This window comes from Oncorhynchus mykiss, chromosome 26, assembly GCF_057628025.1.
Source record: "Oncorhynchus mykiss isolate SJ-2025 chromosome 26, ASM5762802v1, whole genome shotgun sequence".
NCBI classification, from domain to species: Eukaryota; Metazoa; Chordata; class Actinopteri; order Salmoniformes; family Salmonidae; genus Oncorhynchus; species Oncorhynchus mykiss.
Genome location: NC_143047.1, coordinates 14,867,620 through 14,885,000, shown reverse-complemented (window position 1 = coordinate 14,885,000; position 17,381 = coordinate 14,867,620). Strand labels below are relative to the sequence as shown.

The window sequence follows — 17,381 nt, the reverse complement described above, 5'->3', positions numbered from 1 at the left end:
GTGTGCGTGCTGACATGTGTGTATCTGTATGGGTGTGTGAGTGTGTGTGTGTGTGTGTGTGTGTGCGTGCTGACATGTGTGTATCTGTATGGGTGTGTGAGTGTGCGTGCTGACATGTGTGTATCTGTATGGGTGTGTGAGTGTGCGTGCTGACATGTGTGTATCTGTATGGGTGTGTGAGTGTGCGTGCTGACATGTGTGTATCTGTATGGGTGTGTGAGTGTGCGTGCTGACATGTGTGTATCTGTATGGGTGTGTGTGCAGCGGTGAAGGAGTACATCACCCAGACACAGCTGCTGCTCTCTCCTCTGTAGTACTATCAGATGTATAATTGAAGGCCCCAGGGGCGAGCCTATAGGAACTGCTTTAATGACCTACTAAAGACAGGCTGCCCCAATGGGCTGAGGGCTGGAGGTAGATAGTGGTTATGGGTGAGGAACTTGACTTAAGGGCCATAACGCACTGTAACCCCCTCCCCCTACACCCCCCTTCTCTCTTCAAATTGAACAAGCACTCACCTAGAGCCACCCCCTCGATTCACACAGCTCTGTTGTTCACAGTCACAGCCCCTATTACCAAATGATGCAATCCTGACAGTACACTCTAAAACAAACATTGAATTGTTTCAACTAATTATTATTAAGTAACTAGTTCCACCGCCTTTTTTTGTTTACTAACATTTTTGGTCCAAGTATTACTGTAGCTTCACCTTGACAAAATGCAGGCCAAAATTCTGTCAACTTAAAATGATGTGTTTGCTCAAATTTTGGCATTTATTCATTCAACTAAAAAGTGTTTTTTTTAACCTAGAAATGGCTGTTGAACTAGTTATACACAAAGTGAATTTAACATATCATATTTCCAATTCACATGTTAATTTATACAGTATTTCATATTCAACATGCCCTCACCTGGGATTTGAACTCACAAACTCTTGGTTCACAGCAGTCCAAGTCTCCTGCTACACCACCACGTCTTTGTCTATGACTGATTTCACCTCTATTGCCACACTTTGCACTTCAAAGTAAATCTCAACTCTGTTGAAAGTATTGTGTACTCAAGAAAAACTATTTTATATATTATAGTGATTAAGCAGTAATATTAAAACAGAGTAATATGCCAACTATACAGAAAAACCTAACATTGTAAAATAAGTCAATCAAATCAATGATTGGGGTTTGGAATGCTATGAACCAAGAGGTTGTGAGTTCAAATCCCATGTGAGGACATGTTGAAAAATGATTCATGTATAAATGCATGATAAAAAGCACTATGGGTGTGCCAGTTGCTTGGCCATTTTTTTAGTTAAGATGCCCAAATAATAATGTACAGCTGAATGAACAAATGAGACAAGTTGAGCAAACATGTCATTTTTACATTTACTGCATTTTTGCCTACGTTTTCTCAAGTTGGAGCAATGTTTGGGCCAACACATTTTTGTTGTTGTTCAGGTAACACTTGGATGGAGAAGTTGAGTAAATGGCTGTGGAAAAAGTCTGTGTCCTTAAAATGTATATAGTATGTATAAGTTGGAAGTAGGAGCCTAAGTGTTGTTGTCCATTAGTTTACTCCAATTAGGGGAGGGGCGGTAGGGTTAGGAAAATATATATGTATATGGTATATATGTGTACAGTTGAAGTCGGAAGTTTACATACACCTAGGTTGGAGTCATTAAAACTTGTTTTTCAACCACTCCACAAATTTCTTGTTAACAAACTATAGTTTTGGCAAGTCGGTTAGAACATCTACTTGGTGCATGACACAAGTAATTTTTACAACAATTGTTTACAGACAGATTATTTCACTTACAATTCACTGTATCACAATTCCAGTGGGTCAGAAGTTTACATACACTAAGTTGACTGTGCCTTTAAACAGCTTGGAAAATTCCAGAGAATTATGTCATGGCTTTAGAAGCTTCTGATAGGCTAATTGACATCATTTGAGTCAATTGGAGGTGTACCTGTGGATGTATTTCAAGGCCTACCTTCAAACTCAGTGCCTCTTTGTTTGACATCATGGGAAAATCAAAGGAAATCAGACCTCAGAAAAAGAAATGTAGACCTCCACAAGTCTGGTTCATCCTTGGGAGCAATTTCCAAATGCCTGAAGGTACCACGTTCATCTGTACAAACAATAGTATGCAAGTATAAACACCATAGGACCACGCAGCCGCCATACCGCTCAGGAAGGAGACGCGTTCTGTCTCCTAGAGATGAATGTACTTTGGTGCGAAAAGTGCAAATCAATCCCATAACAACAGCAAAGGACCTTGTGAAGATGCTGGAGGAAACAGGTACAAAAGTATCTATATCCACAGTAACACGAGTCCTATATCGATATAACCTGAAAGGCCGCTCGTCAAGGAAGAAGCCACTGCTCCAAAAACGCCATAAAAAAGCCAGACTACAGTTTGCAACTAACTGCACATGGGGAGAAAGATCGTACTTTTTGTAGAAATGTCCTCTGGTCTGATGAAACAAAAATAGAACTGTTTGGTCATAATTACCATCGTTATGTTTGGAGGAAAAGGGGGAGGCTTGCAAGCTGAAGAACACCATCCCAACCGTGAAGCACGGGGGTGGCAGCATCATGTTGTGGGGGTGCTTTGCTGCAGGTGGGACTGGTGCACTTCACAAAATAGATGGCATCATGAGGAAAGACAATTATGTGGATATATTGAAGCAACATCTCAAGACATCAGTCAGGAAGTTAAAGCTTGGTCCCAAATGGGTCTTCCAAATGGACAATGACCCCAAGCATACTTCCAAAGTTGTGGCAAAATGTCTTAAGGGCAACAAAGTCAAGGTATTGGAGTGGCCATCACAAAGCCCTGACCTCAATCCTATAAAAAAAAATGTGGGCAGAACTGAAAAAGAGTGTGCGAGCAAGGAGGCCTACAAACCTGACTCAGTTACACCAGCTCTGACAGGAGGAATGAAAAAGCTTGTGGAAGGCTACCCCAAATGTTTGACCCAAGTTAAACAATCCAAGCCAAGTAAACTTCTGACCCACTGAGAATGTGATGAATTAAATAAAAGCTGAAATAAATCATTCTCTCTACTATTATTCTGACATTTCACATTCTTAAAATAAAGTGGTGATCCTAACTGACCTAAGACAGGGAATTTTTACTAGGATTAAATGTCAGGAATTGTGAAAAGCTGAGTTTAAAATGTATTTGGCTAAGGTGTATGTAAACATCCGACTTCAACTATAAATATTACTAATATTATGTATAAATATTTAAAATAATATAATATTTTCTTTTATATACTATATATATATATTTACAAATATATATATATATATGGGGGATTGGAAATAATTACATTGATGGAAGCCACAATCTATCTGCAATATTAAAGTTGATCTACGCCACAATCTATCTGCAATATTAAAGTTGATCTACCCCCTAAAAACACATGTGGTGGAAGCAGTTATTTTTTTACAGTGTACAAAAAGCAGTTATTTTTTTACAGTGTACAAAAAGCAGTTCAATTAAACCATCTCTTTCTCCCTCCCCCTTCAGACCCTGTGGAGATGGAGTACCAGGAAGCCGTCAGTAAGGTGACTCTACAGCAGGTCGTGGGTGATCTGGAGCCCTCCACCGGCTATACCTTCTATGTAAAGGCTTACACGTCCCGCGGAGCCAGCAAGCCCTCTGAGAGCGCCACCGAGAGCACGCTGGGCGAAGGTGTGCCTTGGGAACGCACACACTTTCACACATACACACACACACATAAACGCTCACTTAACTGGTGGTAATTACATGGACCAAAAAAGGTTTTTATGAGTTGTTTATTGTAAAGGTTCTGTAAAACACCTACAGGAGTCTGTAGTACTGTAGCCACATACCTGACTGAGATATACTGAGAAAGTACTAAAGACCTGTTTTATAGACTAAAACATGGTTGACTTAACAAGCCTGACGGCTTGTGTTTAGTTTAATATATCATGTAGGTTATTATTGTTATGTGGATGTTTAGTGGATTCTAACACCACCGTGTGTGTGTGTTTCAGTGCCAGCACCCCCGTCACTGTTCATTAAATTGGTGAACAGCAGTGTGGTGCAGGCGGTGTGGGAGCCTTCCTCTAAGATGGGCCAACATGAGGGCTTCAGGCTGTACTACAGGAGGGTCCACACCCCCCTCTTCACCGGACCACTCACCTTCACCCGCAACGTCACCCAGTACAACATCACCCAGCTGGGTGAGACAGGGGGACATGGGCTGGGGGCTGAGGGCTGGGGGCTGAGGGCTGGGGGCTGGGGGCTGAGGGCTGGGGGCTGAGGGCTGGGGGCTGGGGGCTGGGGGCTGAGGGCTGGGGGCTGGGGGCTGGGGGAAAGATCCATGGAGATGAGTTGAGGGGATTGTTACACGGTCAATGTGTTTAAAGCCATGCCTTGAATGATTGTACATTAGAAGCCAACTCTATTCATATAGCTATATGTTTCAACTTCTCTCTGTCTCTCTCTCTCTCTCTATCTCTCTTTGTCTCTCTATCTCTCTCTCTCTCTCTATCTATCTCTCTCTCTATCTATCTCTCTCTCTATCTCTCTCTATCTCTCTCTCTCTCTCTCTCCCTCTCTCTCTCTCTCCCTCTATCTCTCTCTCTATCTCTCTATCTCTCTATCTCTCTCTCTCCCTCTATCTCTCTCTCTCTCTATCTCTCTCTCTCTATCTCTCTCTCTCTCTCTCTCTCTCTCTCTCTCTCTCTCTCTGTTCCTCCTCTCCTCAGATCCAACCCTGGTGTATGAGATTAAGGTTCTGGCCTTCAACCAACACGGAGACGGCAACGCCACCATGCGCTTCGTCTCACTGAAGGAGGCTGTGGAGAAATCAGGTGACTTCCTGCTGCACACGCACACAAACACTCACGCAGACCAGGGCTCACACGTCCTGTAATCTTTTCAGAGCAGCGTTGAAGAGGCCTCATGCAGGCTGCTGTTGTGTGTTTACAGCTCTCCGTTTGACTGGATCACTCCATGCTGCCACAGCATTGGTAGTCTGGCTGGCAGCACTAGATTAGGTTGTGGGTGTACTGTATGACAGCTCTGTGCTGTGGGCATTGTTTCTCTGTGTGTATGTGTGTGTCACTGTGCTGCGTGGCATTGCTGTTGTCCTTACTGGGCCGTGTGTGTGTGTCTACAGTGCTGAACACCCCCTGTGACTGTGTGAAAGATGAACAGAGCAAGACCTCTACAACCGGAATCATCATCGGCATCCATATAGGAGTCACCTGCATCGTATTCTGCATGCTCTTCCTCATGTTCAGCTACAGGGGAAGGTGAGTATTGGTGCAACGACAAGGGGACTATGTGTGTCTGTGTGGGCTTGATCCTGGCAGGGGGCATGACGGTGGGTTTTTGTGGGAATTGTGTTCCTCCAGGTTGATGACGTGTAAGACAGTGCAGGCCACCCCCCAGGCCGGGCGTAACATTGCCCTGGAGTTGTCCTCCACCTCCCAGGGGGCCCTGGCCTTAAACGGGGTGAGCAGATCAGGCATGGAAGGGAACGGCAGCCTTGCTGGAAAGAGCAGGAGAGACAGCAACGAGCTGGAGAGACTCTTCTCAGGCCCGTCCCACTGTGGAGACCTAGCAGACAGTTCACGCATGGTGAGTAGAGGGCCTGACACCAAGTCAACTGAAATCAAGTCATAAGAGTTCAATTTATCCAAGTCTAGAATGATGCAATGGGCTAGATTTACGTTAGATTTACGTTAGATTTACATTAGATTGGCCTTTTTCGGAAGTTTACATACACCTTAGAAAAATACATTTAAACTCAGTTTTTCACAATTCCTGACATTTAATCCCAGTAAAAATTCCCTGTCTTAGGTCAGTTAGAATCACCACTTTATTTTAAGAATGTGAAATGTCAGAATAATAGTAGAGAGAATGATTTATTTCAGCGTTTATTTCTTTCATCACATTCCCAGTGGGTCAGAAGTTTACATGCACTCAACTAGTATTTGGTAGCATTACCTTTAAATTGTTTAACTTGGGTCAAACGTTTCGGGTAGCCTTCCACAAGTGTCCCACAATAAGTTGGGTGAATTCTGGCCCATTCCTCCTGTCAGAGCTGGTGTAACTGAGTCAGGTTTGTAGGCCTCCTTACTTGCACATGCTTTTTCAGTTCTGCCCACAAATATTCTATAGGACTGAGGTCGGGGCTTTGTGATGGCCACTCCAATACCGTGACTTTGTTGCCCTTAAGACATTTTGCCACAACTTTGGAATTATGCTTGGGGTCATTGTCCATTTGGAAGACCCATTTGGGACCAAGCTTTAACTTCCTGACTGATGTCTTGAGATGTTGCTTCAATATGTCCAAGCCAAGTCAACAAACAGATCACTGACCATCTCGAATCCCACCGTACCTTCTCCGCTGTGCAATCTGGTTTCCGAGCCGGTCACGTGTGCACCTCAGCCACGCTCAAGGTACTAAACGATATCATAACCGCCATCGATAAAAGACAGTACTGTGCAGCCATCTTCATCGACCTGGCCAAGGCTTTCAACTCTGTCAATCACCATATTCTTATCGGCAGACTCAGTAGCCTCGGTTTTTCTAATGACTGCCTTCCCTGGTTCACCAACTACTTTGCAGACAGTGTTCAGTGTGTCAAATCGGAGGGCATGTTGTCCGGTCCTCTGGCAGTCTCTATGGGGGTGCCACAGGGTTCAATTCTCGGGCTGACTCTTTTCTCTGTATATATCAATGATGTTGCTCTTGCTGCAGGCGATTCCCTGATCCACCTCTACGCAGACGACACCATTCTGTATACACTGCTCAAAAAAATAAAGGGAACACTTAAACAACACAATGTAACTCCAAGTCAATCACACTTCTGTGAAATCAAAACTGTCCACTTAGGAAGCAACACTGATTGACAGTAAATTTCACATGCTGTTGTGCAAATGGAATAGACAACAGGTGGAAATTATAGGCAATTAGCAAGACACCCCCACTAAAGGAGTGGTTCTGCAGGTGGCAACCACAGACCACTTCTCAGTTCCTATGCTTCCTGGCTGATGTTTTGGTCACTTTTGAATACTGGTGGTGCTTTCAATCTAGTGGTAGCATGAGACGGAGTCTACAACCCACACAAGTGGCTCGGGTAGTGCAGCTCATCCAGGATGGCACATCAATGCGAGCTGTGGCAAGAAGGTTTGCTGTGTCTGTCAGCGTAGTGTCCAGAGCATGGAGGAGCTACCAGGAGACAGGCCAGTACATCAGGAGACGTGGAGGAGGCCGTAGGAGGGCAACAACCCAGCAGCAGGACCGCTACCTCCGCCTTTGTGCAAGGAGGAGCAGGAGGAGCACTGCCAGAGCCCTGCAAAATGACCTCCAGCAGGCCACAAATGTGCATGTGTCTGCTCAAACGGTCAGAAACAGACTCCATGAGGGTGGTATGAGGGCCCGACGTCCACAGGTGGGGGTTGTGCTTACAGCCCAACACCGTGCAGGACGTTTGGCATTTGTCAGAGAACACCAAGATTGGCAAATTCGCCACTGGCGCCCTGTGCTCTTCACAGATGAAAGCAGGTTCACACTGAGCACGTGACAGACATGACAGAGTCTGGAGACACCGTGGAGAACGTTCTGCTGCCTGCAACATCCTCCAGCATGACCGGTTTGGCGGTGGGTCAGTCATGGTGTGGGGTGGCATTTCTTTGGGGGGCCGCACAGCCCTCCATGTGCTCGCCAGAGGTAACCTGACTGCCATTAGGTACCGAGATGAGATCCTCAGGCCCCTTGTGAGACCATATGCTGGTGCGGTTGGCCCTGGGTTCCTCCTAATGCAAGACAATGCTAGACCTCATGTGACTGGAGTGTGTCAGCAGTTCCTGCAAGAGGAAGGCATTGATGCTATGGACTGGCCCGCCCGTTCCCCAGACCTGAATCCAATTGAGCACATCTGGGACATCATGTCTCGCTCCATCCACTAACGCCACGTTGCACCACAGACTGTCCAGGAGTTGGCAGATGCTTTAGTCCAGGTCTGGGAGGAGATCCCTCAGGAGACCATCCGCCACCTCATCAGGAGCATGCCCAGGTGTTGTAGGGAGGTCATACAGGCACGTGGAGGCCACACACACTACTGAGCCTCATTTTGACTTGTTTTAAGGACATTACATCAAAGTTGGATCAGCCTGTAGTGTGGTTTTCCACTGTAATTGAGTGTCACTCCAAATCCAGACCTCCATGGGTTGATAAATTTGATTTCCATTGATAATTTGTGTGTGATTTTGTTGTCAGCACATTCAACTATGTAAAGAAAAAAGTATTTAATAAGAATATTTCATTCATTCAGATCGAGAATGTGTTATTTTAGTGTTCCCTTTATTTTTTTGAGCAGTGTACTTCTGGCCCTTCCTTGGACACTGTGCTATCTAACCTCCAAACGAGCTTCAATGCCATACAACACTCCTTCCGTGGCCTCCAACTGCTCTTAAACGCTAGTAAAACCAAATGCATGCTTTTCAACCGTTCGCTGCCTGCACCCGCACTCACGACTAGCATCACCACCCTGGATGGTTCCGACCTAGAATATGTGGACATCTATAAGTACCTAGGTGTCTGGCTAGACTGTAAACTCTCCTTCCAGACTCATATCAAACATCTCCAATCTAAAATCAAATCTATAGTCGGCTTTCTATTCCGCAACAAAGCCTCCTTCACTCACGCCGCCACACTTACCCTAGTAAAACTGACTATCCTACCGATCCTCGACTTCGGCGATGTCATCTACAAAATAGCTTCCAATACTCTACTCACAAACTGGATGCAGTTTATCACAGTGCCATCCGTTTTGTTACTAAAGCACCTTATACCACCCACCACTGCGACCTGTATGCTCTAGTCGGCTGGCCCTCGCTACATATTAGTCGCCAGACCCACTGGCTCCAGGTCATCTACAAGTCCATGCTAGGTAAAGCTCCGCCTTATCTCAGTTCACTGGTCACGATGGCAACACCCACCCGTAGCACGCGCTCCAGCAAGTGTATCTCACTGATCATCCCTAAAGCCAACACCTCATTTGGCCGCATTCCTTCCAGTTCTCTGCTGCCTGTGACTGGAACGAATTACATAAATCGCTGAAGTTGGAGACTTTTATCTCCCTCGCCAACTTCAAACATCTGCTATCTGAGCAGCTGATCGATCGCTGCAGCTGTACATAGTCCATCGGTAAATAGCCCACCCAATTTACCTTCCTCATCCCCATACTGTTTTTATTTATTTACTTTTCTACTCTTTTGCACACCAGTATCTCTACCTGCACATGACCATCTGATCATTTATCACTCCAGTGTTAATCTGCATAATTGTATTTATTTGCCTACCTCGTCATGCCTTTTGCACACAATGTATATAGACTCTTTATTTTTTTCCTACTGTGTTATTGACTTGTTTATTGTTTATTCCATGTGTAACTCTGTGTTGTTGTCTGTTCACACTGCTATGCTTTATCTTGGCCAGGTCGCAGTTGTAAATGAGAACTTGTTCTCAACTAGCCTACCTGGTTAAATAAAGGTGAAATAAAAAAATACAAAAATGTCCACATAATTGTCTTTCCTCATGATGCCATCTATTTTGTGAAGTGCACCAGTCCCTCCTGCAGCAAAGCACCCCCACAACATTTTGCTGCCACCCCCGTGCTTCACGGTTGGGATGGTGTTCTTCAGCTTGCAAGCCTCCCCCTTTTCCCTCCAAACATAACGATGGTCATTATGGCCAAACAGTTATATTTTTGTTTCATCAGACCAGAGGACATTTCTCCAAAAAGTACGATCTTTATCCCCATGTGCAGTTGCAAACCGTAGTTTGGCTTTTTTGTGGCGGTATTGGAGCAGTGGTTTCTTCCTTGCTGAGCGGCCTTTCAGGTTATGTAGATTTTTGACTTGTTTTACTGTGGATATAGATACTGTTGTACCTGTTTCCTCCAGCATCTTCTAAAGGTCCTGTTGTTCTGGGATTGATTTGCACTTTTCACACCAAAGTACGTTCATCTCTAGGAGACAGAATATGTCTCCTTCCTGAGCGGTATGACGGCTACATGGTCCCATGGTGTTTATACTTGCATACTATTGTTTGTACAGATGAACGTGGTACCTTCAGGCGTTTGGAAATTGCTTCCAAGGATGAACCAGACTTGTGGAGGTCCACAATTTTTTTTCTGAGGTCTAGGCTGATTTATTTAGATTTTCCCATGATGTCAAGCAAAGAGGCACTGAGTTTGAAGGTAGGCCTTGAAATACATCCACGGGTAAACCTCCAATTGACTCAAATGATGTCAATTAGCCTATCAGAAGCTTCTAAAGCCATAACATCATTTTCTGGAATTTTCCAAGCTGTTTTAAGGCGCAGTCAACTTAGTGTATGTAAACTTTTGACCCACTGGAATTGTGATACAGTGAATTATAAGTGAAATAATCTGTCTGTAAACAATTGTTGGAAAATTCCTTGTGTCATGCACAAAGTAGATGTCCTAACTGACTTGCCAAAACTATAGTTTGTTAACAAGAAATGTGTGGAGTGGTTGAAAAACTAGTTTTAATGACTCCAACCTAAGTGTATGTAAACTTCTGACTTCAACTGTATATTCCCATATTGAAGCTGGAATCGTTAATTGGTGAAACTGGCCGTTAACGATATTACAACAACAACATAGTTACTGCAAACAACTAACACAGTTTTTTCCCTCTGGCATCATTGCACAGGCGGTAGAACAGAACAATTTGTACTGCAATTTTTTCCAGCACGATGCTCCTCACCTCGTCAACAAAACAATAACAACGCCAGTGGGCGGACAGCGGCTCTGTTTCCCCTACTACTCATTCCATCTTTAACTACATTACTGTGTGTGTGTGTGTTTCCAGTTGGATAGATCCCTGGTGTCCTGTGCGCTGAACGAGACCCAGTTGTCCACTCTGCCGCTGGTTGACTTCAGCCTTGTGGTGGAGGTGGACAGAGAGACGCAGTTCCAGAGGCCTCCAGCAGAGGGCCGAGCGGCCAGTGACAGGGCTGTGGCCGGGGTCACCCAGCAGAACCAGACCTGATAGAAGCATGAAGGTCAAGTCTGTGACACGGTCACAGTGTCACCTCAGACTCGTATCACACTCAGGTCGACCGAAGTATTTCTTTTCATATTAGATTTTCTTTGTGCAAAAAATTGTATTATTGGTAAGTTAAATAAGTCGCCTCTGGAAAAGTTATAGGGTCTCGGACTCATTCTTGGAGGTGTCCCCGGCCTAGGTTTTTGGTGCGCTTTTGTGATGGACAGCTAGGTTTTAGCTTTGGCAGGTGAATTAAGTGTTCTTGTTTTGTTTTCCTTCATTTTCTGGTTGCCGGCAGCACACAGAATAGATGTCCAGAATGTCTTTGTTATACACTCATCATTTTATCTCAGAGTCGAATATGTTTTTATTCCTCTACTATCTCACAAAATGGTTCTAAGTTATTGGTCTTATTTCTACTTTTTCTTTCAATGTCAAAGACTGCTGCCTCCTCTCAGCCTAGCAAGGATTCCACAAACGCATCCAACAAAGACTTAAGGCCTTCTTCCAGTGATTTCATATATTCTCTGTCTCAGGACTTTTCTTTTCAGTGATATCAATGGTTTTTTTATTAGTTCTCGGCCTTCATACAGGTTCTTAACTTGGCTCTGTGAACCTTAGGATTCAACAAAAACCTACCTCAGCCGGAATGAATGTGACGTGGGAAACCTTTTGGATCCGTCTTTTCCCCCTGCGTTCAGTTACTTTTACATGTAGAGCGATCGGTTCGTAAAACACGAGAACAGGTGCCACGCTACCTCAGATGTCAAGAACCGCCGCTCTCCTGCTTGTCGAAGCGAGGGAAAAAAAGAAGAAAAAAAATCTAACGGAAAGCACTTCAAAACGCTGAAGTCCACGTTCTACCTCAAGATAACAATGTTGTAGTTGTTCTTTCTTTCATAATGAAACATGTACTTCTGTTGTGAGAGCTCCTGGCTTCCCTCCGTCGATGAATTGCTGTTTGTGGATATGTCAGTACCTCATGCAAGTTGACAGATGATATTGTTGTATGAATTCTACTTGTCAAAGACATTTTTCATAGTTTTCCATCGTGTTTGCGTGAGATATTTTCTCTTTGTTTTATTTGAATCTTAGTTGCTTCTGTTGATTGAAAAGACTGTTAGCGATGCACTGCACTGCCACTAATCATTTCAGGACAATTTTACTGCTATGTGAGAACTGCTGCAGATATTCCATTGGGCAGGTGAGGTTTTAGTTACATTTATACTTGATTGAGACATACATCATATGTGTATTTATGAATGATTGCAGGATGGAATTGTGCGTGCGTGTGTGTGTGCGTGTGTGCGTGTGTGTGTGTGTGTACGGTATATGTGGTATATGTGATGTATTTAGATAAATAAGCACAAATGTATCAAAATGTCATTGTAGGCGTTGACAACCACAAATATTAATGTATCTGATATGATCCCAGGTAATTGGCTCTTCAATTGGCAATAGTGTTGTTCTAATCTGATTTTTTGGGCTCTGCCTGTCACTCACTCCGAGCTGTGGCACAGTGCACTCCTCTTGTTATAGTTCATCAATTCAAATCAATTGTCTTCTGTCGTAATAGCCCAGACTTCTCGAGCCTGTCCATCCCAGATCCCTCACTCCATCCCTCCTCCACACTGACAAATGAAAGTGCTTCAGGAAAACCTTTATCACAGTGCTGCATGCAAATCCAGAGGGAGATGGTTTAACAGGTGGACCACAGGTATTAACTCACAGGTCTGAGTTCAGTGTGCTCATGCTGTCATCTTCCTGAGCAAACACACAGTCAACTTGATGTTATTAGACTTGAATCTGATCCAGGGTCAGATCTGGGAGTACCACCACCACTGCTCCACCTGTTCCTCCAGAACCATGCTCTCTGGAGCTGGAGCTTCCCTGAGGCAGAGCCAACCTGAGCCAGGCCAGTACTCTTACGGTAGCCTGGGTTAGGGCCGCTGTCCGACGGACACCCTGTCTTCTCCCTGGCTCTCTCTACTGTAGAGATAGATCACATTTGAACTCTCACGTAATGGCCTATAGCAGTATTACTCTGGTAACCTACCTCAACCCCGACACGACCGTCCTGCTCTCAGGTTGCTCCCTCTCACACTCTGACCGAAACTTCTATATGTACATGAATATACACCACACACACGTAATGACACACACACTCCTAGGGAAGGGAAGATGTCTTCAGGGCCTTGTGGTAGTGCAGTTGTGTGACAGAAAAACTTTATGCTTAGCTTTTCGTCTTTATGCTTAGCTTTTGTGGATGTGAATGTATCACAATTGTTTTTATTACATTTTTGTTGTATTAGAAGCTTTTACGTTTTTGTTTTTTCACTCAGCCTTGAATGTCTTTGAACATGTGTCTGTTATGGACTAATAAACGAGGACATCAAACACTCACTGCAAACTGTAGTATGGCTACTCAGTATAAACTGTAGTATGGCTACTCAGTATAAACTGTAGTATGGCTACTCAGTATAAACTGTAGTATGGCTACTCAGTATAAACTGTAGTACAGCTACTCAGTATAAACTGTAGTATGGCTACTCAGTATAAACTGTAGTATGGCTACTCAGTATAAACTGTAGTATGGCTACTCAGTATAAACTGTAGTATGGCTACTCAGTATAAACTGTAGTACAGCTACTCAGTATAAACTGTAGTACAGCTACTCAGTATAAACTGTAGTACAGCTACTCAGTATAAACTGTAGTACAGCTACTCAGTATAAACTGTAGTACAGCTACTCAGTATAAACTGTAGTACAGCTACTCAGTATAAACTGTAGTACAGCTACTCAGTATAAACTGTAGTACGGCTACTCAGTATAAACTGTAGTATGGCTACTCAGTATAAACTGTAGTATGGCTACTCAGTATAAACTGTAGTATGGCTACTCAGTATAAACTGTAGTATGGCTACTCAGTATAAACTGTAGTACAGCTACTCAGTATAAACTGTAGTATGGCTACTCAGTATAAACTGTAGTATGGCTACTCAGTATAAACTGTAGTATGGCTACTCAGTATAAACTGTAGTATGGCTACTCAGTATAAACTGTAGTACAGCTACTCAGTATAAACTGTAGTACAGCTACTCAGTATAAACTGTAGTACAGCTACTCAGTATAAACTGTAGTACAGCTACTCAGTATAAACTGTAGTACAGCTACTCAGTATAAACTGTAGTACAGCTACTCAGTATAAACTGTAGTACAGCTACTCAGTATAAACTGTAGTACGGCTACTCAGTATAAACTGTAGTACAGCTACTCAGTATAAACTGTAGTACAGCTACTCAGTATAAACTGTAGTACGGCTACTCAGTATAAACTGTAGTACGGCTACTCAGTATAAACTGTAGTACGGCTACTCAGTATAAACTGTAGTACAGCTACTCAGTATAAACTGTAGTACGGCTACTACTCTTTTACTCCCAGAACCCTCCTCACAGATGATGTGCAGCAACAGGTGTTTGTAAATACAGATAATGAACAGTCACCAGTTCTCTCCCCTGATTTATTGCAAGGGGTTTCTGCAGTTATCATACTCAAATTGTGTTAATAAATGGAGGAACTCCATTAGATATGAAATACTGTACCCTTGATATAAAACATCAAGGCACACACATATTCCTACCTTCCTAGGATGCAGTCATCGATTGAATTGTAGTAATTTGTTGGTCCAATATGTTTGAGTTAGATCGTTTAGAGCAGCCAGTGCTCTCATCCCTTTGTAGTTGGCTGATTAGAGGAAGTGTGTGCAGCGCTTGGTCCATTCTAGATTTGATATGGTAACGACACTAGCCTGAAACGGACTGGTTAAATAAATGGGATGTCTGTGTTAAAGCCGGGCTGTAGAACTGTGTTTCTATTAGACTATCTATTGTACAGTTGTAATGCACATTACATTCCAGAGACGTGTGTCAGTGTGTGATCCTCCGGCAGAGGGTTTTTATTGTGCGATGCAGTAGAAGTCGTTGTTGTTAATGCTTTGCATTGTTGCCGAAAACGTGGAACCAGAACTCACCTGCAGTAATTCTGTACTTTGTGTTTGTTTGTTTCTTCACCGTGCGTTTCTTAAATTGTCTCGCGGGTCTTCATTTCTTGTATTGTTATTGTACATGATGGTAGATTTACATTGCAAGTCTTAGTACACCCTAACGATAGTTGTCAAACTAGCAGAAAGAAATGCCTCAGAAATGTTACATGTGTATTTATGAACTGTTGGTGTAATGCTCTCTCATGTGCGTCTTTAAAAACGTAAAAGATGTTTGTGAGGAGGGGTCTCTCCAGAGAAACCAGAGGTACTTTTTCTTAATAATTTACAGTTCATTTCCGATGCTGGAAATTGGCCACATCTCATCCCTGATTTGACAGGTTTTAGTGCCATACAGAGCACAACTTATTTACCCTTCACCCAGAATGCCGAGCTGTAAATTGAGGCATCATGTTTACATGATTGAAATGATCATGATTCTCCCAGTGCTTTACACTCCTATAGATCAATGTTAAGAGCTGCCCTCTGTGATCAACTGCTGAAGCTGTCTATTCTGACTTATTACCACTCCATTGGCTGGTGAGATGAGATTCTCCCACTATCTATTCTCAGCCCTGCTTCTTCCTCTCGTGAGATTCCCATCCGCTGAGTTTGTTTCTCTGGACAAAGAGAGAGTGGGCTGACTGTGTTCAGGGAACGTCTATCTAATCCTTATGTTGTATTCGTCACAGCGGAACATGGACTGGGCGCTCCACTATGAGAGTCCATGTTATTTAGTACAATCTTCCTCTCACAGTGCTCTGACTGTGCCCTATTCAACCAGTTTAGGGGGAGGGATTGCCTTTTTTGTTTATCGACTAGGCAAATAATCAAGGAGAAAATCTGTCCACTGTCACACATACTGAGCAGATAATGGTAATCCTCCATGCATGAAGATGTGTAGCCTCAGTGAGCCACGTATATAGGGATTCATGAATGAAGTTCACAACCGCTCTTCTAAGTACGGTTTTGTCTCCTTTTGTCTCTCTTCCTTGCCCCTCTGTAATGCCACCTCTCCCTACACACACACACACACACACACACACACCAGCGACACACACACAACTTTGTAAAGAAAGGAGTGTTTGTCAGAATTACCCCATTGCCCCAGCTCTCCCCAGAGAGAATCAGGGGAGAGACATTAGCTGGTTTATCTCTGGCCACACAAGGCTATTGAGAACTGGAGAGTAAACACATCAAACCGGGAATCTGTAAAACAAACATTTTTTTCTGTGTGACAATAATGTTACCATTTCAGCTCTTTAAGCCTCTTCATGAAAGGGATTAAATGTTCAACCGTTTTCTCTGTTCTCTAACCCAGCCATGGAAGGCGAGGGGAAACTCTGAAACTACTGCCTGCCATGTTTTTTTCCTGTTGTTTTTTCTTTCTATTTTTGCAGATCCTATTCATGCTAATTTGGACTCCTAATAAGTTAGGAATTCTCTTAACTGGCAGTTGCTGACCAGTGGCCACAAAGGAAATAGTCAAGTATCTACCAAGACTAATATAGACACTTGCACAATCTTGTAGAAGTGATTGTTTGAATTTTAGATGATGTTACTGTAGGAGTAGGTACTCACGGTATGCCATACTGGCCTGATATCTTAAAACAAAGCTTCCCCCCAAACTGGTTTGGGCATGAGTTAGTATCTTAGTAAGATTTGTTACAACACATCTATGAAATATGGGGTGGTGTTGTAGTTACATGAGATACAACTCCAAGTCTGTCCATGTATTCCACATTTTTTGCTCATATTGTAGAAACAGGAGAAAGCGAGCTACATATTGTAGGAGCTTAGCGAAAACGATTACAGTGATATCTCATTGTTGACATGTTTGAAGCCACAGTGGGTGTAACCAACGAACAAGGCCTGTTGAGGGATTGGCTTTTTTGTCATGCTGTAACACCACACAGTTCAGATGTATTGATCTGTTGATATGTGTCGTATTGATCACTGTGGCAACAAATGACTATACTTTTGATTGTAAATGGATTGCATTTCTGATGCTATTATCTCTCAGATATTCTCCCAAGAACGCAATGACTGTACATGGCAGATAATGCTGATTTGAAGATTTTCTAATCATTTGAATTCTTGTAATTTAATGGTGAATTAATGGAATTGTAACTTAAAGCATGTTTGAGATCAGTAGTATATTTGTACCTCTGTCGAGAAACACGTTAAATCCAAAGTATTTAAGCATGGCTACAGAGAAAAATAGTTTTTTTTAAAACCATATCTTTCTCAGCTATTCGCAAATGTGCTGTTTCAGCAGA

At 43.2% G+C, this 17,381-nt stretch overlaps 1 protein-coding gene across 1 annotated transcript in view; it reads left to right on the top strand.

Annotated features, from left to right (window-relative positions):
* Nucleotides 1-13,472, top strand: part of LOC110506445 (immunoglobulin superfamily DCC subclass member 3) — a 121,171-nt gene extending 107,699 nt beyond the window's left edge. Inside the window, exons 9-14 of the mRNA XM_021586057.3 lie at nucleotides 3,533-3,697; nucleotides 4,024-4,212; nucleotides 4,741-4,845; nucleotides 5,154-5,289; nucleotides 5,392-5,617; nucleotides 10,886-13,472. Of these exons, the coding sequence (XP_021441732.3) occupies nucleotides 3,533-3,697; nucleotides 4,024-4,212; nucleotides 4,741-4,845; nucleotides 5,154-5,289; nucleotides 5,392-5,617; nucleotides 10,886-11,065 (1,001 nt within the window). The 3' untranslated portion in view covers nucleotides 11,066-13,472. The remainder of the gene's footprint in view (nucleotides 1-3,532; nucleotides 3,698-4,023; nucleotides 4,213-4,740; nucleotides 4,846-5,153; nucleotides 5,290-5,391; nucleotides 5,618-10,885) is intronic.
* Nucleotides 13,473-17,381: the final 3,909 nt, after the last annotated feature.